The sequence below is a fragment of the Phalaenopsis equestris genome, unplaced genomic scaffold, assembly GCF_001263595.1.
Source record: "Phalaenopsis equestris unplaced genomic scaffold, ASM126359v1 Scaffold000620, whole genome shotgun sequence".
Taxonomy (NCBI): domain Eukaryota; kingdom Viridiplantae; phylum Streptophyta; class Magnoliopsida; order Asparagales; family Orchidaceae; genus Phalaenopsis; species Phalaenopsis equestris.
The window spans coordinates 55026-78518 of NW_018165060.1; the positions used below are offsets into that span (position 1 = coordinate 55026).

A 23493-nucleotide genomic window follows, 5' to 3' on the forward strand; every position below is an offset into this window, starting at 1 on the left:
GGGTCTCTGATGCTCAGCCATTACAATTTGACATGCTTGACACTGAGATATATATTCAGCAATATCTTTCTTCATACCTGACCATCAGATCGCCAACTTCAAATCCATTTACAGTTTTTTGTTGTCTGGATAAATTGTATCCCCTGAATGATAAGCTTCATGTAGAATTATTCGTCTCAAATCATAATCGGTAGGTACCCATATATGCAGCTTATGCTAGATAATGTCATCTTCATCCGCAATCATATCAATCTTCTTTCCTAATTGACAATGTTTTAGGAGTTTCGGATTTTAGTTGTTAACTATTTGAGTTGTCTTGATTCTATCAATTAAAGTAAGTTGCACTGTAAATTGATGTAAATAACCCATGTCACCTGATCTTCTAACTTCCAGTTGTACAGCATCAATTTCTTTCATCAACTTTGACCTCTAAGTAAGAATCTAGCTTGCACTACCTATGAATTTACAGCTCAATGAATCAGCAACTACATTTGCTCGGCCTGGACAATACTGTATATCCAGATCATAATTTTTTATCAACTCTAACCATTTTTGCTGGCCTCAAATTCTGCTCTTTTTGTTTGAAAATGCATTTCAGACTTTGATGATCAGTGAAGACTTCACATTTCATGTCATACAAATAATGTCACCGAAGTTTGAAAGTAAATACCACAGCAGCTAACTCCAGATCATGCATCGAATTGTTTCTTTCATGTTGCTTCAAATGTCTTGATGCATAAGTTATCATTTTTCTATTCTGCATTAAAATGCAAAATGCATCACTGTAAATCTAGAATCTTTTTTTACCTGATGGAAGAGCTAACACTGGTGTTATGGTTAAATGTTTCTTCAACTTGGAAACTATGCTCACATTCTGCAGTCGACTCAAACTGGGCATCTTTTCTAATCAGCTTGGATAACGGCATAGCTATTTATGAAAAATCATTTATGTACCTCCTATAATATATGTCAAACCAAGGAAATTGCATACCTCTATAACATTCTTTAAAGTAGATCATTCCATAATTGTCTTTATCTTATGAGAATCAATTGAAATTCCCTAACCACTAATAATGTGTTCCAAAAATGCAATTATTAGCAGTCAAAATTCACATTTCCAAAATTTTACATATAACTGATTCGATCTCAGTATCTCCAAAACCATCCTTAAATGATTGGCATGAACTTCATCAATTTTTGAATAAATCAAAATATCGTTAATGAAAATAATAACAAACTAATCCACATATGTTTTGAAGAGTCGATTCATCAAGTCCAAGAAAATTGCAGGAGCATCAGTCAAGCTAAAAGACATAATTAAGAATTCATAATGATCATACCTGGTCCCAAAACTTGTCTTCCTTAACTCCGAACTGATTATATCCCGATCTCAGATCGATTCAGAAAAATATAGTTGCACCTTCTAATTGATCAAAATAGATCATCCATCCTGAGCAAAGGAAATTTGTTCTTTATCAACACCTTATTCAACTCTCTATATTCAATACATAATCGCATGGATCCATCCTCCTTGATGAATAATATTGGTGCACTCCACGATGAATTGTTTGGCCTGATAAAACCCTTATCGATTAATACCTGCAACTAACATTTCAATTCTTGCAATTCCTTCAGAGTCATCTTCTATGGATATTTGAATATTACACAAGTTCCGAGTTGCATATCAATACTAAGCTCCACTTCTTGTTTTGGTGGTAGTCTTGATAATTCTTCAGGAAATTCTGAAACCATTTGGATTTTTGCAATTATTGTACATGTTTATTTAGCACTTCAAATTTTGCCAAAAATATTAATTCACCGCCTCACAAAGATTTCTTCTTTCACTGCACTAATCAGGAAAGATTATGCACTTCGATTACATGAGATATAGAACAGCTTTTCACCGGGTGATTTCAGTTTTACCTTCCTTTTTCAGCATTCAATTATAGCAAAATGATTTATCAATCAATCCATCCCCAAAATGACATCAAAGGTTTGAATTGGTATGATAATCAACTCTTATAGCAATTTCTTATCAAGAATATGAACATGCACTACGCATTTTCTATTGGCATAAAACCACTTTCCAATGATATAACAAAACAAAGCAGGAAAAAAATGTATAATCTCAACATGTAAACTGGCAGCAAACTCATCAAAAATAAAAAACTGCAATGCACCCAAATCGAATAGGACAGTACCACGCTGATCTTGAATTAAAAGCGCAACTGTAACCACTTCTTCAGATTCTTTGGCTTCTTGAGGGATAATTGAAAAGCCTAGGGCTTTTACTGATTGTTATGTTCTGTGTTCTAATGTTTGCCCTTTTGTTTGCACTGAAGGCTTACCCAAAAGTTGATATCTGTTAGGTAAGACTGTAAACAAGCCGAACACGAGGAAGCACAAACTTAGCTCGTGTTCAGCTCGTTTAAAAATATCACTGTTCGTGTTCAGCTCATTTATATTTCAAACACAAAAAGAGTGTTCGTATTCTGCTCGTTTGCTTAGCGAGCAGCAAACGAGTCGAACACAAGTTATTCGTGAACAAAGAGTCGTTTTGACAACACTAATCACACAGTAGTAGAATATTAAGGTTGGGGTCATATTTAAATCTTATTGTTTATATTAAAACATCATTTAAATATAAGTTAATATATTTTTATTTTATTTTTTAATTAATAAGTTTAATTGATTATAAAACATTATAACCATTTTAGTAAATTAATTTTATTTTTTTAAATACTCCTCATCAATATATATAAGGCGCTCGTCCTGCGAGGGTTCGCCTATGGCAAATCCTTGGTTTCTCTGATTCACTGCATCTTCATCGGTTTCGTCTTTCCTCATCTTCGTCTTCGTCACCTGTTCGCCGTCACGTCGCAGCGACTCGTTTGAGTCAGCGGCTCTCGCGTGAAGGCGTCGGGCTCGGGGACGACATTTGAAGGACGTCTGGGCGCATGCTTCGTCGTTCTTTCATCATCCCGAGAATCACGGGCTCCTTTTTGAGGCTCGCGGCTCATTCTTCGTCATCCCGAGAAGCGCGGGCTTCTTCTGCGGCTTCTGTCCTCGCTCGCAGAGCGCGAGCTTTCCTCTGGCTCAAACAAATCGCCCACTGCTCAACTTCCCTTTCGGCATTTGCTCTTCCTCTACTGTCACTTTGCTGTCCCACAGCCCCACCTCCCTCGTTTGGAATAGCTTCGGACATATTGATCGTATGTTGTCGCCCTTGCTATGTTGCTGCCCTTGTAGGTGTTCACGCCTCAGGTACACCTAAATCACCATATTTTCCTCCTTCATTTGAGTGGGTGGAGGACATCAAGAAGCCTGTTAGAAAAAATGAAACGTTTGTCATCTTTTTTACAGAAGACGATGGTATTCAACTAGTTTCCTCCTGTCGTCTGAGTTTCGTTGGGAAATTTCTATATGGTCATCCCAAAACGGAGTTCATTCGCAAAGAATTTAAACTTATGCACCTTGTTGGAGAGTGAAAAATTGGACTATTAGATGGGAGACACGTTCTTATTCAAATTAACAATGAAGAATATTATATGCGCTTATTTGTTAGAAATATAATCTGGATTGATAACAAAACAATGAAGATTCTGAAATGGTCTGTGGATTTGGACCCACAGACGGAACTGTCAATCATTCCGGTTTAGATTCGCCTCCCTAGCCTGAAATTTTATTATTTTTCTAAAAAATTATTATATTATATTGCCTCAGCTTATAAAAAACCACTCAAGACGGACATTCCTACTTTTAATCTTTCTCGTCCATTTGAAGCCAGAGTACTAGTTGAAAGAGACATTACTTCACCCGCTTCTGAGAAAATCTGGTTGGGGACACAACACCATGGATATTGGTAGAAGGTAGAGATTAAGTATTTTCCATCGTATTGTTCGAATTGTCATATGTTCGGTCATTCTAGTTCTTAATGTCACCATCTACACCCCCACCTCAGACTAAAAAAATAAAATACTCCGCTAGAGGCTGTGATTCCATCTAATCCAGATGAGCACTAAGTTTTGGACACTATTGATCATTAAAAGGATATCCCGGAAGATGTCAATATCTCCGTAGGCAATATGACAGTCATTCAATTCCCAGTTGTAGCTCCTCAGTCTTTGGAACCTCTTATCGTGGGGGAGGGAGATTCTTCAGACTCCGCCTGCCATAGAACCTATCATCGATAATACAGGTAAAAATACTTCTACTGCTTCACCATCGCCTCATCAGGTCCAGAAAGATGTTAATGTCACTCAGCCTCATGGAGATCATGATGTGCAGCGACCTACACCTGTCCGACCACCTTTGGAATCTACTGATCAGATGAGTCAAACATCGGATGAGGAATGGCAGGTCTACACATCCAGGAGAAAGAAGAAGAATGGAGATCTACTCCAGCTCAGGAATCTGATGGATGATACTTTGGTTACTACGGGCAATGTTACTCAACTTACAAATTTGTTAATCGGCTCACTTCCTAGAACTTGACGCAGGAGGACTAAATTGGGACGTCCCTAGCACTTTTGTGTCTTTTTGTGACTTTTTGGTTTTTTGATTTTATGTATTTTTGCTTTATTTGGGTTTTGTGTGTGTTGTATTTTATGAGTTGACTTTCTTTTAGGTCCTCTCATACAACATTTCTGTAAGTATTAATATATTTGCCCTTGGGCTTTTTCAAAAATATATATATACTACAAAGATTTATAATCAATTAAAATATATATATATATATATACAAAATTGATGAATAGTATTTCGAGCCAAAACGAACCGAACACGAACGAACAAATCTTTGTTCATGTTTGGTTCGTTTATATATCGAGCACAAAAAAAGTGTTTGTGTTTGGCTCGTTAACTTAGCGAAGCTCGTTAACTTAGCGAACAAAAATCGAATACAAGTTTCTTAACGAACTAAACACGAGGTGTTCGCGAACAACGAACTGTTTTAATAGCCATACTGATAAGCTGACTACCTTCCAAAAATTTTCTGGACTATCCCTATCCTTGAATCACCTGTGGTCTGCAATCTTTCTTCTATTCTTGTGGACAATTTATTTGAATATGTCTTGAATATCCACATTTGTAACATTTTTCGGAACCGATCAAACATTACTCAAAATATTTTTTTCCATACTTTTCACAAACTGGCGTTTTTATCTCAGACTGTTTGCTAACATTCATATTTAAATTTCTTGCTTTGAAAGTGTTCTCGTTTACCAAAATTCTTTGGTTTGTTTGCTGAGATTGACATTACTGATTGGAAAAGTTCAGCTCATTTTCAATTCTACTTGCCCTTTCAATAAGCACGGAGAAATCACTGATTTCAAATGGAGCTAATGCCAACCTCAACTGATCTCTGAGACTGCGTAGAAATCTGTGCACTTTTCCTCATGGGTGCTGAGATAGTAGGTTGCATATCTGGAAAGAGAAGTGAACTCTGCCTCATATTGCATAACTGTTTTAGACATTTGAGTAAATTGAAGAACTTATCCTATAGTGCTAATGTGGTTGGAGGCAAAATAAACCAATCTTTGACGACTTTAACAAATTTTTCCCACTGAATCTGTAGAAGAGGTGTCAGTTGAAATTTCTCTCTATGTTGTGTCTGCCACCACCTTTCTGTTTCGCCTTCTAACAAGAAAGTAGCGAGTGTCACTTTCTGTTTTCCAGACAAATCATACCATCCAGAATTTTTCCAATCTTCAGGAGCCAATCTTCATCAACTATAGGGTCACTAGCATCATTGAAAGCAGGTCGCATAAAGGCTAAAATATCTTCAAGTGTCAATCAACTTTTGCCCCGATTTCAAATTTGGGCCCCATACTGGTGGAAGATCTTTAGATGGCAATCATTTTATAAACCACTTTATAAACCACTAGTGATATCAACTACAAAATATCCTGTAACTCTATTATTCTAGTGTCTGTATTTGTCTTGTTCTAATTTTCATTTCTGCCCAAAACAGTTTCAGTTCTAACTTTGTGCTCTGCATTTGGCCTACGAGACTGGCCTTCCATACTTCCCATTTCATATCTATACAAGTTTATTTGTATCGGCACAATTTATTATTCACATGTAATTTATCATATAAAAATTTTATCGTGCACACGTCACAACTTAATTCGTAAGGGATACCCACAATTGATTCATCAACATATAGCTCTGTATAAATTAATTCATATTTGATCTCATTCTTACATCTTCTAAATCCAACATGCTTTCATCATTCTTTTCATTCAATAATCATACTCTGATATCATTTTCTGTCACACCCCAACTAGCCCCCTTTTTTTAGAAGTCGGTTCGAGTGCGATAGAGGTTGGCAATTTGCTCAGGCCAACTATAACTAGCACTCGTCCTGATTTTTATAATCAAAACTCAATGAGTGATGAATTAGTCTAATTGGATCGCCGCAACATACGTGATACATTGCATGTTAAAGTTCAATCATATTTACGAAAGCATGGAAATCATATCATCAAAACATAGATATATGGAGCTGTTAAATTCAGTTAATAAATACATACCCAAAAAGACTGTACAGCCTCCCAAGTATGAAACAAAAAGATGTTCAGGTCATCTGGCTACTCTCCCAAGTGCTCTTTGCCCCTAATTGAAAGGCAACAATGTAGATGAGCAAAACTTGCTTTGTAAAATAATCAGTGCTAAAAAAAGATTTTAAACATGAAAAAAAAATAACATGCATATAGGTCTGATTATTTATGAAGATATGCAAATATATCAAAATTAGTTACAGCATGTATAAATTTATCTTCTGAGGCAAACACTGAAACTTTCTACATCTAATCCTGATATGATAAAGATTTTAAAACAAACAGCAAAAATTTATGAAGATATGCAAATATATTTGTACTTCATAAAGCTACTTGAAGGTCATATCAAAGGGAGTTTTTCATATCTATGGCACCTGAGATGGGGGTTCATTACTTACACTTCTTCTACAAATATCGCGAATATTGATTCATATTAGTTCTATGTTTTTTTAGTTAAGTTTACTTATGAGGTTTTGAATTTGTAGAATAATTATTTTTATGTTAATATTTTGGCAAAACACGTTATTTTGATGTTTATATTTTATTATTTTCTAGTATAACGAATACTTTTTTTATTAGCATTTGTTATGTGTCATCCTATTTGATACAATAAAAACTTATTCTACTTGTGTTGTTTTGTGTTTTGATGCAGTTATTTGTGATAGAGTGTGCTCTGTTGTTAGTACTTCTCATATATTATGATGTGATGTGCTGGTGATATATTGCATTGTAATGTTGGTACTTGTGTTGTTATAATCTCAGATGATAATTTGTGTTGCGATATTGTGATGTTTATACTTGTGATATCATGTGATGCGGTAGCGTGCCTAGTTTTTTACAGCAATGAATCCTACTGATAGAGAGCATAGAGAGTGCTACCAAAAAAAAGTATTACAGCGGCAATTCGTGTGCTAACTGAATACTGCGATTAAAATTTTTGTGAATCTCTCTTTGTTTTAGGCAATTCTGCTTGAATTTTTCTTTCTTTTGTTATCATCTCTCAAACTACGGATTTTTAAATCAAGAGCTTTTTTGACCTATTTGAAGTTTCATTTGTCATTTAGGAAACTCTTACCTTTCATATCCTTCAGCAACGAAAATGCTCTTATCTTAATTTTTTTATTATTGTCATAATGATTATTTATGTTAAACTTCTCATATATGTTATCTTCTATATCTGCATAAGCTTTAATACTTATATATTGAAGCATACAGCCCAAAATACTCTTTTTAGGGGCATCAAAGAGAGCAAAATGAGCAACAAAAGAAAACCAAGATATGTAAATTCATAAGAATTATATGATGTGTATGGAAATGCCCCTTATTTTTATAAATGGACATTTTTGTTTGTCTCAGCTAAATACTTTGAAACTTTTGATTAAATGATTGTTTTCTTTTTATGCTATTTTAAACTTTCATTTTTTCCACCAATAACCTCAAGATGGTTATATAGTGTACCTATTGAGATTTTCAGCATAATTTGGTTTCAATCTTCTACAAGCTTGCCTTTCAACTTCTTCATACATATATGTATGTTTGACTTATATTTTCAAGAGAAATTTACACACGTGCCAAACAATTATTATGAATTACATATCGGACACCTAAAGTTTGATAAACATCTTGTCTTGATGTTAGGTGTTAGGAATTTTAATATTAAAGTTTGGGTATATTAATATAAAAAAATTGTGGTAAGCATGTAAAAGCTCAAAACTGTTAATGCAATAACAACTGCTTACTGAAAAGTAAGCTAATCGTTGTCGGTCGTCAACATGGAAAAAGTATTTAATTTAATATATATATATATAATTTTGAAAAGTAATATTTTAATTTTTGATAATACGAGATCGAACCGATCTCATACATGCGATAGTTTAAATAAAAGAGTGAACAGCGCAAGTGACGTACCTATCCTGAGGAATAGACACATTACTTGATAGTAAGACTCGATTAAATAAACTAAAGGACTTATGACATCCATTTTACTCTGCAAAACTTTTATGTTGACCAACAAGTTCATTTATTTAATATAGAAGATTAAATAGAGTTTATATTAAGTTATGTTTATCGATGTAAGCTCCTATAGTTAATTATATCTTAAGTGACCGAAGTCGCTTAAAAATACTCACGATTCAGATCAGTGGTTTTGCTTTCAGGAATTTGAAAGTTTAAGATTTCAAGATTGGACATTGGAAATTTAAAAAGGAATGGATCAAATCGGAACAGTTATTTTCAGGAATCCAAAAGAATAAAAGGTAGGAGAAGTCACTGATTCGAGAACCCTGATGACTTCTTATATAATCCTACGGTTTGGCTTCAATTTTGAGAAAAAAATTATTTGATGTTTTATCCTGTCAGTTTTATTATTTAGATATTACACTTGCATGACATAGTCATGCAAATAGCTTGGAATATAGGAGGGTTTACGTCGTAACAAACGACAGCCTCAGAGCCTAAAACGAGTTAGGGCTATATTAGACAACATGGTTGTGCAAAACATAAAGATGAGTTGAGGAATTACATTATAATAAGCAGAAAACCTCGAAATTTTATGACTTGTTATTTAATTCTAAGGAAAGTTTTAGCTGAAGTAGTCTGATTTTGTTGTTGTAGAATGTTGTCCTCCACCTGCTGCCCACAGAGTTTTGCTCTAAGCTTTTCATCGAAGTGACAGCTCCAGACTCAAAATTTTAATTTTTTGCAATTCAAGTGATAAGTTTTGTTGTTGTTCAAGTATTGTGAGGGGGTTAAAGTTGATTAAAGCGACACCAGTTAGGATCTCACGATTCTCTCATTCCGGTACCACTATTTTCTTTTGAATTTACTTAGTCTAAACAAGTTTAGAATTTACTTAGTCTAAACAAGTTGTTAAGCTCATTTAAACTAGGAAGATCTCGTTAGCAATGTAGGTTACCTCATCCGAGAAACTCCCGTAAATTCCAAAGGAACGTATTATGTTTGTTTGTTGTTTTGAAAAATGTTTAAGTTTAATTTTAATTTTGAAAAATATTTATCTTAATTTTAAAAGTTGCTTGTTTTGACTATTTAAAATTATTTAAACCAAACATGCATAATATATTAAGCTGCTGGTAAATTGCAGTAATAAAATGACGATAAATAACTGTAAATGCGTACCTTTCATTTTCTCGCTGTCTCCGCTGAAATATTAGCACTCATAATCATGCATATATTTCAAAGTGTAAAGTTGGAACAAATGTTATGTAGGAATGAAGCTTTAATGATTAAATTCAAAAGAGACCACAATTCATAACTTGATGGGGCCCTAGAGGTTTTAAGAATGATTTTCTTGAACAAAGCATAATAAATTCAGTTTTTCTTCCAAATATCCAAAAGGTTATAAAAGTGTTCGGGGCATAACCCTGAACAACTTTTAAGAATCTTTGAACCGTTTCGAGTTCACTTGAACTTATTATGTTGTCGAATAGGTCAACCCGAAGTTCATTAGGTTTAAGACGTGTTCAGTCCTATACCTCAATTAACCCAAGAGAAGAGGGATAGGCAAGTTTGAGCTTAAACAGTTTGAAGGGGATTAATTATGATTTATATTTCAACTAATCCTCAAGTATCATTAGATTAAACTTAGTTCACTACAAAGCTCTTAAATCATTAGAGGTGATGCATAAGTTTGGAAAAAGACATACTAAGAACATTTGATTAAAAGATCGACCTATAACTCAACCATTGGTTTGGGACTCTAGATTAGTAAGATATTGACTCCCTGACTTATGTCTCAAACATTTGGATAACTCAACTTGGTTTCTTCTTCCAATGTTTAACAATTTGGAAAATTACAATTATACCATTTTTTTTCTAAAAGTGAAGGTCGACTGGTTTCTATCTCTTACCCTCATGTTTCAATCACTTTAAAATATTGCTTAGGATTAAAATATTACCATTTAAGTTTTTAGCTCATCCTAAGTTTTAATTAGGGGTGAAAGGTGGAAATTACAACTTTGCCCCTAAGGCTCCTATCTTCATAAATCTTTTAAATTAATTTATATGGGTTTGAAAATTTGCTGACATATCTCTCATGGTTTAATTGAGATACTAGAGAAGAAATTATATTAGTCTGATCTTTATTTTAATTTATATAATTATTTTAGTCCAAAAATGAGAATTTCCAAAGTTATTCATTCAATCAATCAAGGTAAAGTTTCTGTTCTTAAAAAAATTCTTAGAGGTTCACCTAGGTCAGAGGATCACTTGGACCAAATTTCATAATTTTTTGAATTATATTTTAATTATTATAATTATTTATTTATTTTGGTGGTTAATTAAATAGAAAATACACTTTATTTAAAAAAATCAATTTTATATTTTCATTGATCCCCTGACTTCAAGAATCTCAAAGAAACTTATTTTATATTACTCTGATATTTATTTTATTTTTTATAATTATTTTAGTGAAAAATTAAGGAAAATACATTTTAGGTATTTAAAAATATATAACTTCATCAAGAAAATTAGAAAAAATATTCTGATTGGACTCAAGTAGTCAGGGAACAATTTGTGACATTTTGGTACATTTACTTATCTTTGTGATTTTTAGAATTTTTAAATTTTTTTAAAATAAAAATTAGCTCAAAAATTAATTATTTATTTTAACATCAATTTTTATTTTTCTTGGGTGCCCCTGGTCATAAGGATCACTCCAAACCACTTTTCATAATTTTTCTTAATTATATTTTATTTATTATAATTATTTTAGTGCAAAAATCTCATTTATCTTAAAAAATACACTTTGATGGTCAAATCAATTCATATTAGTTTTAAATTTTTACAGAGACTTAATATGTTCATCATCTTAAGTGTGGATCAATTTTATGATTTTTTTAATTATATTTTATTTATTTAATTTTTTACAAATTCTAATGACTTAAATTGGGAAATTATATTTTAAAGACATTTAAACTTGGGTTTTATTTTTCTTATGCTCCTCTTGAACATAGTGAACCCACCAAAGCAAGGGTTTGTTTGGCGCAACTGTTGATTATTTATAATTTGCTGATAAACAGATTATTCTGATAATCTGATAATTTACAGATTATCAGAATAATCTGTCTTGCTGTTTGGGGCAGCTTATTCAGATTAGTTTATTGGTGGTTAAATGACATTTCTGCCCCTGTCTGATAAAACTATTTGGGACAGTTTATTCAGAATAGCTTATTGGTAGAACAGAAGCATATATTGCAGAAGCATACGATCATCACAGATCAGTTCTAAAAGATGACATACAGTTCTCACACTCTCGTGAGTACCAGAATAAATAAAAAAAGTACAACTACAATAAGAAATATTAAAATATTTAATTTCAGACTCTAGCTATGTTTGTGTCATCTGCACTGTCAACCTGAGAAAACATCGGATTCTCATGACTGCTGGCAGTGTAATATGAGGGACTGTTAGCCCACCGGAAGAAGCCCACCGGAAGAAGGAAGAAGTCGCAACGAGCAGAAACACCCTTGACACAACCGTAGAACTGTCTCCCATAGTTATGAGTCTAACGCGACGTGAGCAACGGAGACGGTAGACCACAATAACACAAAATATCTCTATCTGTAACTGATATCCTAGAAGTCATGTTTTTTTAACTGTGAAAAAAACCAAAAAAAAGTAAGTACTTAATTCCAAAAAAAAATAAAATACACATAAAAATTAATCTACATATATACGAAGAAAAGAAAGACTTGTTGGATTAGCTGTCATGTATAGCGTCTATTATAGACTCCCTCAGAACAGTCATTTCAGCCACACCCTCCGCATCATGAACTACAAATTCATTAAATTCATTCTCATCCTCAAGAACTGAAGGCCGAATCATGTTTTCTGATGGTTCTTCATAGATTGTCAGCTCTTCATTATCAGTCATACTAAAGTCCGTATCTAAACATGAAGGATGTCGCCGTATGAAGTTATGAAGTGTCATTGTTGCCACCACAATATGCACCTGCTTCTGAAATGGATATGACGGCATATCACGTAGGATGACCCATTTCTTCTTCCACACACCAAACGTTCTTTCAATTACCCCACATAAAGAGGAGTGGCGTTTGTTAAACATTTCTTTCCTACCACGAATACTGCACTTGCTCGCTCAAAATCAGGAAAATGATACCTATCTGGATATGGCTTCAAATAGCCCCTCTACATAGGTTATCCAACATCAACTAAATAGTATTTTCCTGTTATGGAAGATATTGTTATTTGCAGTAAATACCTATAACTTGTAATTTTATAAATCAAAACATAACTGAAGGTGGATGAGGAAAACCTTGCGATTTATTCCTCGTAACATAGGTGAAAACTCAACTATCAAGTGCACTCTCTTCCTAGCCCGCCATAACATATGTGAAACACATGTTGAAGTCACATGCCGCCATGACATTTTGAGTAGTCGATCCACTTCGACCAATGTAAGCTACCCTGTCCTGACTGAGTATTCATGCATCAACGTGAGTACAATCAATTGCACCTATGCAGTTCTGTTTGACAAAGTTAGGAAATATTTAGGAAATAAATATTTATATATTGTTATGAAAATTAAATAAAAGTAACATTACCTTAAAGTAAGGCATGTAACGGGGATCGACTGCGATTTGTTCTGGAGTACTAGCAAATGACAGATCATCTGGCCTGTTGATTTTAGCGGCTAAGCTAACAAGTATCTGTATGCCTTTGGAAAAATAACGGCTTATTATCTCCGATGAATGCTGAAATATCTCCATAACACCCCTTATTGATTCATTCGGTGACAGAATATATAACGTTATAGTCAATACCTCCCTTCTCGTCGTTCTCGAAGAACCTTGGAGTCTGTGATTGATGGATAACTCGTGCAAGAGATCCATAAAGATCGGTATTGTCATTCAGAATATGTTACTGAACCTAATAGGATGTCCAGAAAGCATTTCGCCAACCCATTTATCCCCAACGAAGCTGGAGGTCATTCGGGGTATACGAACACGGCTTGATCGGTAATACTCCAACAGTAATATGACAATAGTTGCAGCCCATGTCATTCTCTTACGACGTTCATGTTGTGGATCCATCCTAAAGGAAGAAATATATCAGTTATTTCATCATTTTTTTAATCAATACAGCGAGCGAGAAATAAATAACGAGAAAACTCAGCTAGTAAGAATAAAAAAAATATTGAGCTCCACTAATATGCATTCAGGATTCAAATAAAAGTACATTTTAAATAAGAAACACAAATCCAAATAACAGATGAGTTCATGACTTTGAATAGTACATAATACATTGCTTGAAAACCAATAAAAACTCAATCATTAACAATACACGTAAATATTTGACTCGCAACTCTGGTTCCATTGCCATAAATATGTGTCTACGTGTTGGATCCTCAAGTTTTTTCATACATATTACATGAAAGTGCTTATCTGCTACAACTTCAGGGAAGGTTTTCAAAGTGTGAAACAATCGAAGATAGTGTTGTCAGGTGGAGTAGGCAGTGGCGCTCCAAAAGCATCTATGAGTCTGTCAAATGAGCTTCTCACAAAAGTATTATTTTCTTTCTTTTTTCTTCCTAGCTTGGGCCTTTTCATATGTGAGCTTGACTCCCTCATCTCCCTCCGGTTAACACTGTATATTTTTTCTTCAACTGCCACCGGCTCTGGTGTAAAATCATCGGGTATTCATGCAAACCCCGTCTCACTAGGGGTGAATGTTTGTTTTCCCGTTGCCACTACCCCCTTGAACATTATGTCAAGTTTCTCTTCAAAATAAAATCCAACTCAATTCCCTTTGCTTGTATTTTTTTGTTGTCGGCAGTGCCTATAACAGAAATTAAGGACACTCATGTAATTAAAAAAAATTTTGATATACACAAGTTGAAAATGTAAGTCATGCCTCTAATTTCTCAGCCCACCATTCTTCTGATGCATCAATTGTCCGTTTAATTGGATCCCAGCCTGACCCGGTTGATCCACGTTTTAGCTCTTTTCAAATCTTTCATTCATTTTCAAATTGATCTCATTTATTTTTAAACTTTAGTCTATCATAATCTCTTCCAGTCAGTTCTTTAAACCTTCTAGTTATATTCAACAAACTTTCCTTGTTGAAGTACGTTGTCGGCCGATTTCCCAATTCTATTTCTTTAACACACAAATCGTAAAAAATATTTGTCACTTCTTTATCTCACATTGCGGACGGACCCCATTCTTTAGACATGCTGGAACTATAATGAACAAAAGCATTATACACAAAGAATCTCCACAGTGTTGCAATTAACAAATCAAAATAGAAGTATAAGTATACGAAAGAATTATGTGGTTCGGTCAATGACCTACATCCACAGAAAAAAAGGCATGAATGTTTCATTATGAAATTGTATAGGATACATAGTTATAAAACTGCTGCAGCAATAATAGTTGACATTGCTGCATATAAGCCCTATAAACATAGCAACCTCTGTGGCAAATACAAACTTCTAATGCCAATACAAATTTCTAATGCCAAAACAAACTTCTAATGTCAATAATAGATGACATTGCAACACATAATCCAACAATAATAGATGACATTGCTGCACATAATCTAATGTCAAATTGTAATGCCAAAACAAATTTCTGCAGCTCGTAGCCATCAAACCCGAAAAAGGAAGACCAAAAGCTGCATCCATTTTAGCTAGTATACCAGAAAAATGCATCACACCAACGCATCCAATGAAGCTATTAAAACAGAAATTGAATCCATTGTAGCTAGTAGACCAGAAATTGTGTCCAAGCCAATACGAAGTGTTATTGCGAAATACATAAACCAGGAACTGCATCCAATGCAGCTATTAAACCAGAAATTGCTGCAAAACCAAGAACCAAGAACAGCAGCAAACCAAACAAGTGTAAAAAGTACAGCTAATACATAAAACCTTAACTGCAGGTAATGGATATTTATATGAGGCATTTTTGAAATCAATTTTCGAGTGAATTTGAAACACCCACTTTCGCAGCTAATTCAATACTGAAAATGAATATCCATAAATTTTTTCAGCCACCATTGTAATCAGTACTGTACAATTTTTTAAATCAAATACTGAACATATGAAACATCTTTCAACAACCATTGCAATCAAAACTGTATTTCGTTCGGAATATCTAGGAACATAATCAATTATGTTGCAATTCGAAAAAATCAAAACCAATACTTTCCAGCAATTCGAAAAAATCAGTAGAGTAACGAATCCAATTATGCTGCAAAACCATAAACCAGGAACTGCAGCAAACATTCGAGAATCTAATTTCGCCTCTACAGAACAATAGACAATCGAAAGGGAATTTCAAGAAATTATTGCAAACTCAACTATAAATTCTAATCAAGCTCCAATAACATAATCCCAACGAGAGACATACAGGTATTTATATGGAAACCATAAATCTGTAGCAGGAAAATGCCAACTTTTTCTCTATTTGTAAAAATTTGAGAATATCAGAGAGGGGAAGAAGGAAACAGTAATGCGAAGGGAGATGCGGGAATGAGAGCAAGAAAAAAATTCCCTCTATTCGCAATCTGTTGAAATCTAATGAATACCATATATCTCTTCTCAAAGAAATGCAAAAATTTCTCTCTATCGTTGAAATACCATATATCTCTTTTCAGATAAAAGCAAAAAATGTGCAAAGATACCTCATTTGAGGCGAGAAGGAGCAAATGGAAGATCAAGGAGGCCCTAGAGCGAGGATTTTCGTTACCTCGATATTGATCTCCGCGAGAGAAGTTGCAGGAGGAAGGAAGAACGGGAGGGCGAGAGTAGAAGGGGAGAGCAAGCGAGGGGCACAGGAGTAGAATATTACCCTAACGCGATACTCATATGCGGGACGCAAGGACCCCTCCGCTTCGCTCGCCCTTAAGGAATTCGGGATCGAGGATAGGGTGCGGCAGAGAAACGGTCGCTCAACGCAATATTCAAACACTGGGGCAGCGTTTTCAAAACGTCGCCGCAAGTGAATAAGCTGCCCCAAACGGGCCCCAAGTCTCATGTTTTTCTGATTTTTATTTTAATTTATATAATTATTTTAAGCAAATGGGTGACTTAAACTTAGAAATTAGGGTTTACCATGTTATGGGTGTACTCTAACTTTGGAAAAATCAGAGAATATTCCTGATCACATGATTCTCTCTATTCACTGAGCACGTGTATTTTTATTTTATTTCTATAATTTTTCTACACCAAGTTATGAATTTTTAAAGTTTCTAAATTATTTAAATCATTTAAATAGTTATTTATCTACTTATCCACCTCAGCGTCGGCGCAACATAAGACCCGTGGAAGCTCCACGCGACGACCTTACATTTGACGCCGCCTTCTGAGTGAGTGTCTCATCAACCCGCCTTTAACGCTCCAAGGTATCATCCAACGTCATCTGGTCTGTTGATTCGATACACGCGTGAATGGACGGCATCCGTTCATCATCCCCATCTAACCTAAACCGAGAACCGCATGTTTTCTAAACCTAAGATCTCGCTCGATTCTAAACCAAATCGCATGGGGTTTGATCCTATAGTTTCATCTAATCGAGACGAGCACATCTACACGATTAAATGCATATGGAATTAAACTTCTCTACACAATTAATGAAATCGGGCACGATTTTGAAGTTTGTGAGCTATACCTTTGCCCAAGAGGTGAGGCCTCGATTGGGTTAGTTGTAGATATTCGTTGTGACCTCACGAAACACCTTCAAGCGCCAATTTGAGCTGAGGTTGAGCCTAGGCAAGAGTTCGATCAAAGGGTGATTCGGGTTTGGTCTAGGAGTGGGTTAGAGTGCTCAAAGTGAGGGGGCTTCGATGGGGAACTTCCTCGTTTGGTCTGAGGAAGCTGTGAGAGCAATCAATTTGAAGTTTGGTGGAGTGACAGAAAAAATCATGGATTTCAAGCTTGAAATTAGGCTTTTACAGTGGGGGAGATGGTTGGAATTCTATTGGGATGAGCTTAGGAAGGTCTGGGAAAGTTGTGAGAGCAATTCGGAGGGGTCTCCCTAAGGAATTGGCAGCACTCTTCTTTTGGCCGAGAGAGTGCTGGTTTAAATAGTTATGGAATTAGGGCTTAATTGGTCAAGCCAAGGGATGGAGAAGGATGCTTAGGTGGAGGGTTGAGCGGCGCAATTCACCAATGGGGGTGAGCTACATTAGATGGGTAGAAATTTGGGTTTAAACCAAGGATGGCCTTCTTGGTTATGGGTTTTCCAGCGACTAGGTCGGCCGGCCAGGTCAAGGGAGGTGGCTAGCTAGGTCAGGGAAGGTTAAAGAAGCTTTAATGGTGATTAGTTTTTTGATTTAATGGTTGATGGCATGGGGTAGAGAGCTTAGCCAATTATGGTGGAAGGTTCCATGATTTGGGGAACCCTTGGTCCATGGCTCAAGATTTGGTTCATGGATGATTTGATTAGCATCCTAGGGGACTTGGGAATGGCAGAGATGATTAGGCTTAGTTAAATCAAAATGTTTACGTTAATTTAGAGCTTAGTGTCACCTCCCGAAAGAGCTCTTAAAGGTGGTGGGCAGCCCAGGACTTAAATACTGCTTTTCGGCCCTACATCTAGCCAATGTGGGACTTTTTGTCCGTGACATTCTTCTCCACTAAATCACGTGACGCTCTCGTCATGGATCGGCTCCACCGAGGGTCCCACTGGACCATGGAGAGTTCACACACCTGGCAGACAGTAATCTGTTGTAATACCACTTGTCACCTCCCAAAAGAGCTCTTTTAGGAGGTAACATTAGGCTTGAAATTAGGGTTTGGGCTAGAAACTGAACTTGGGCTTGGCTTGGGCTTGGTTTAAAAAATAATTGAAGGGTCCAACTAGTCTAGGGAAATGTCACGAAGAGTTTAGGAAATGAATTTGTTGAAATTGAATTGATTGAATGGCTCAATTTGATGGAATTTTGGCTTAAAGTCTATTTTGGGGTAATTGGTTTGGGTTTGGATTTAGGTTAGGTTAGGATTTGGATTTGGGTCAATTGGAAGTCTAAAATAGTTTAGAAAATTGTCATGAGTAGTTTGACTATCAATTGGGTAGAAATGGGGGTTTCATGAAGTTCAATTTGGTGAAATTTGAATTTTGAGGTAAAATTGGGGGTTTTGGTTTGGGTTAGATTTAGGCTAAGCTTGAATTTGGGCCTAGGCCAATTGAAAGTTCAAATTGGTCTAGGAGAGTTTTATGAAGAGTTTAGAATTTAAAATTGGGGAAATTGTGTTGGTTATGGGGTTCAATTTGAAGAAATTTAGGGGTATGGTAAAATTGGGGATTTTGACTCAAAATTGAAATTAGGGTTTGGAGGTTGGTTCACTTGGGCTCCAAATTGGTATAGACTGGGATTGGATAAGTTGATGTACAATTTGAGTTTGAAATTGGGTGAAATTAAAATGAATTTGGTGGAAATTATGATTGATTTGGGGAATTTGGCAAGTTATGGGTAAAAATGGGATTTTGGTCAAAATTGGCCAATTTGGTCAAATTTGGCAAATTTAGGGCAATTGGGCAATGTGGGGAATTTTTAAATGAACTTTGGGATGAAAATTGGTGGAATTAGAGTTTTGGCAAATTTTTTGGTACAAGTATTTTGGTAATTTTGGCAAAGTTGGAGGTATTTTGAGAGTTTTGGGGACAATTAGGTATTTTGGTCAATTTTATTAATTAGGAGTAGTTTGATATGATTTTTGAAGAGAATTTCAAGATTTCATTTTTGGAAAATTAGAGTTCCAGGCGTAATTTGGTAATTGTGGAGGAGTTAGTGGCTAGAATGCCAAATTTGGGTGTCTAGGTGGAATTGAAGGTCATTGGATATGTCAATCATGATGAGTACCTTATTTGAGCCATGAAACCAGGGGGAAGCCCATTTTGGATCCTCCATGTGTTGGTCCTAGCTACCCTAGCCAAAGGGCTAAGAGCTTGTCGAACACCCACATAAGTTTTCAAAAGAGCAAAGAGAAATAGGTTCAATTGGTGTAATTTTGGGATTTTAGGACAAGTGGGGAATTGTGATGTGTTTGGGTGTGTGAGAGACCAAACCCTAGCCACCCAGGGTTACCCTAAGTTCAACGGTCCTATAAGGACTCATCCTTGAATCCTCACATGTTGGCCTCAACCTTCCAAGTGCTGGAGGTTCATGACTATCCATGTAGGGTTTCAAAGAGAGCAAAGAGGTGGTTTGAATTTCTATGTAGGTGGGTTCCATCTCTAGTCTTCTAGGATAGTCAAAAGAAAAATCCTATGACTATATCCTAAGTACTAAGAAGAAAGAAAGTCATCACCAAAAATGAGGTCAACGATAGCTTAGGAATCAAAATCGTGTGTGGTGAGATTCATTTGTAATTTTATATATCTTTTCAATTTTGTTATTTGTGTTGCCTAAAAACTATTTTTTTTTACCTATTTCTTTCCTCTCACTTATTATTTATGTGTTAATCGTTAATTTACAGAATTATATTATCGAAAATGTGCTCAAACTATTCAACAAATTCTAAGGGGACAAAACATCAACAAATATTTTGTAGTTGCAACCTGTTATGCATTGTTTTCAAGAAAGAGAAAGGTGCAAACGCTGGCACAAAATTCTATAGATGTCCCAAAATCGATCAAATGAAGATTACAAATTGTTTCAGTGGGTGGATGAACCACGCGATGCAAGATAGGAATGACATGATGAAGAAGGAAATACATCTGAAGATACCATGAAGAAGAGTCTTGAAAACTTGAAATTTCTTATGAAGATATTGCTCTGCATTTCTATTATTATTGTTAGCGTTGTATTTATTTTGATGATGTTAATGTAATTTGGAATACAAACTCGACTAATGTAGGATCTATTAGTAACATAGCTCATAATTCAGACTTCTAGTGCAGTTTATGTTGAAGATGTTTAACTCATTTTTTTGTAACTCTTCTTGTCGTTAAGATATTCGATTTCTATTCTCCTTACTTCAATATGCTACCATGCATTGTCATGCATCTTATGATAAAGGTATTGTAAGTCAAAAGTACTTGAGTTATAATCATCGGCCTTATTTCAAATATTTATCCATTTTGATTTTTTTTTTTTTTACTGAACAGAATAAGTTTTAGAAAAAAAATGCAATTTCTAAATTCTAGTCTTCTCAAAAAATACAATTTCTAAATTATAGTCTTCTCTTTATTCTATAATTTAATTTTGACTTTATTTTCGTATTCTTGCTAATTTAGGTTACACAGTTAAAAAAGAGAGTTACAAACATTAAAAATACATATGAATTTTAGATAATATCTATTAGGGGATATTACAGATATTTATACACAAACAACATTTTCAAGACTGTATTTTTCAAACAGATCAACTACTTCCGAAACACTAGCCTTTGAACATTAAATTTTTCAGAGCTATTTTTGAACTGAGATTTCGTATAGCCACAGGTGAAACAATAACACCCTAAATTGAAATAGCCAAAAAAACTTTTACTCCTTCAAATGTGGTTATTATAACAAATTAAGTGAATGAAAGAATTACAGTTTACCTTCTCGGGCATGGGAGCAAGAACCTTAGGAATCGAATACACATCCGTGTCTGGTGGAGTGACGTACATCTGTTTGTAGAAATGACAAAAATAATTTCCGCTCGATCATCTACAAATATAGCAAATAACGCCTCAAATTCATGAAACAGAGCAGACCTCTCTAAAGTCATAGACGTTATTATCAGGGTCAGGCGGTTTTCGGATGAAAAAATCGCAGTGTAGAAGACTAATCTTGTGGAACTCTTCCTCATTAATCCGGTAATCTACCACCTTCTCGGACTCCGTGCCCAGTGTGGAGACGAAACTGCTGCTTCGCACCATCTCAATGTCATCCGACGATGAACCATCAGCCGGTAGGATGGGGCCACCAAGGAGGTGATCGTATTCCAGGTCGTAGTCCTTCTTGTTGTCCAGCTCCTCCACTTCTTCCTCGTCAGCGTCCATGTCGTAGTCGTCCCCGCCGCCAGAATCGACGTCAACGTCATCGGCGAAGACGGTTAAGTCCCTCGGTCGGCGCCGACGGTGACAATGCCATGTAGAAGTAGCGAGAGAGAGAAAGCGAGGAGCAAAAGAGGATACGGGAGGTGCCGCGGCGAGTATGTGATAAGGTTTTGGAGGAAGGGTTCGGTGCAAAGAAGGCAGTGAAAGAGGAGTTGAGAGCCATGTGCAGAAGGGTGAGATCGAAGCTACCATCGCGTACCTGCTCCTTCTAAAGCGCGGCTGCAACCCGCAATCTCTTTCCTGCTCCTCTAATGCACGAAAAAATATTATATGAGTAATAGAGTTAATTCCGAATTACAATCAAATCACCTCATACATGTGAAGCAGAAAAAAGAAGCATCACGCATTAAAATATTTCTCCCGTACTATTCAGGTATTATTATGTATTAGTCAAGTGCTATTGATGTCTTATTGTGTTTCCCATATAGGGAATATTCTTCGTGTTACCAGGTCTTCACGTGTGGCGTGACTCCGCACGTAACTCTACGTGTGAAGTTCTGATGTAATATTTTTTCCTAATATACAGCAGCAACCTGCAAGCACTTTGTTTAGAACAGAGAAAGTGGTTGTGAAAACCGAACGGGAGGATTTAAATGATTTAATACTATATTTGTAATAAAATTGCAATAAATTTAGTATATAATATTTACTAATAACTTTAAATATTTTAAATATTTTAAATATGTTTTAAAAATAAAATTTTGAAATATATTTTTTAGAAGTTGTTGGGATATATCTGCGTCCCTGTTAATCTATCTATTTCAGTATTGATATTTTTATTTGAAGTATATTTAAAGAATTAATTTTGGATGACATTATTTTGCATTGAAATATGAGGGACTCTTAATATGATTTAAATCTTTATCTTTCAATTATCTTTTATATTAGTCCCTGAGCTTAATTGAAGATAACTTTCAATAAAGCTGTAAGGATTGATCGCCTCTATTGCAAAGCTGTTAGCAAGCTTTATAACATGATCCCTCCAAATTCTTTTTCAAAATATAGCATTTAAATTTTTTTTGTTTTTTTTTTGTTATTTGCATTCATTATCCATTGTATCTTTAACAATTCTTGTAAATTATAATTTGTAAGTAGCCTCTCAGTTCTATATAACTTCTTCCATCATTCAAGATCAATATTTTCCATAACTTCCGTCCAAAACTTAATTACTTATCATTTTAAGAAGAAAGATAAAGAAAACTACTCAGAATCTATGGTAAAAACAAAACCACACTTTAGTTTAAAAGAAGAAATCATTGTCAAACCAATAACAAGTCTCAATTAAATCAAAAGTAGTCTCAAAACAAAAAGATAAAAACTTATCTCAAGTCCACCAAACTCTTGAAGTTCTTTTGATTTTTTTTTTCTTTACAATCACTCAAAATAAAATAACAAAAATGATAAAATAAAAGTAAAAGTAGTGCCTAAAAATCTCTCTGAACTAACTCCCCAAATGAGAACTTTCAAAACTTTTCAATACTTTCAGGACTCACACTTTTTCGGACCTTTTCAGGACTCTTTTCAAAGTCCTCTCTTCTTTCTTTTATAATTTTCCAAAAGGTGTCTTGGTTTCTCATCAAAATATGTCTTGATTCGATATATTTCCCCAAGAGATGCATCCTTTCATGATAATTTTCGTCCATGGTGGTTATAACCACCTATTAAGCCAATGGGTGCCTCAAAAACCTCTTCAAAATTCGCAGAAACCGATTTCACTCGCCCAATAATTGCCACTGACGCTTAAGTGTAGGGCCTCTGGCGCTTAGGCACGGACTTCTCTATTTAACGGGCACTTAAGCGCCAGATCTGGCGCTTAGGCGCCAAAACTCATTTGCATATTTTTCACCTTTTTGCTCCACATTTGATCCTTTTTTCTCTCCTTTAAGCATTTTTCACCCTTTTTAC

General features: G+C 35.1%; 1 protein-coding gene across 1 annotated transcript in view; it reads right to left on the bottom strand.

Moving 5' to 3' along the window:
• Positions 1 to 21865, bottom strand: part of LOC110029989 — a 73810-nt gene extending 51945 nt beyond the window's left edge. Inside the window, exons 1-2 of the mRNA XM_020732512.1 lie at positions 21244 to 21865; positions 21088 to 21156 (exon numbers count right to left, since the gene is read on the bottom strand). Of these exons, the coding sequence (XP_020588171.1) occupies positions 21088 to 21156; positions 21244 to 21780 (606 nt within the window). The 5' untranslated portion in view covers positions 21781 to 21865. The remainder of the gene's footprint in view (positions 1 to 21087; positions 21157 to 21243) is intronic.
• Positions 21866 to 23493: the final 1628 nt, after the last annotated feature.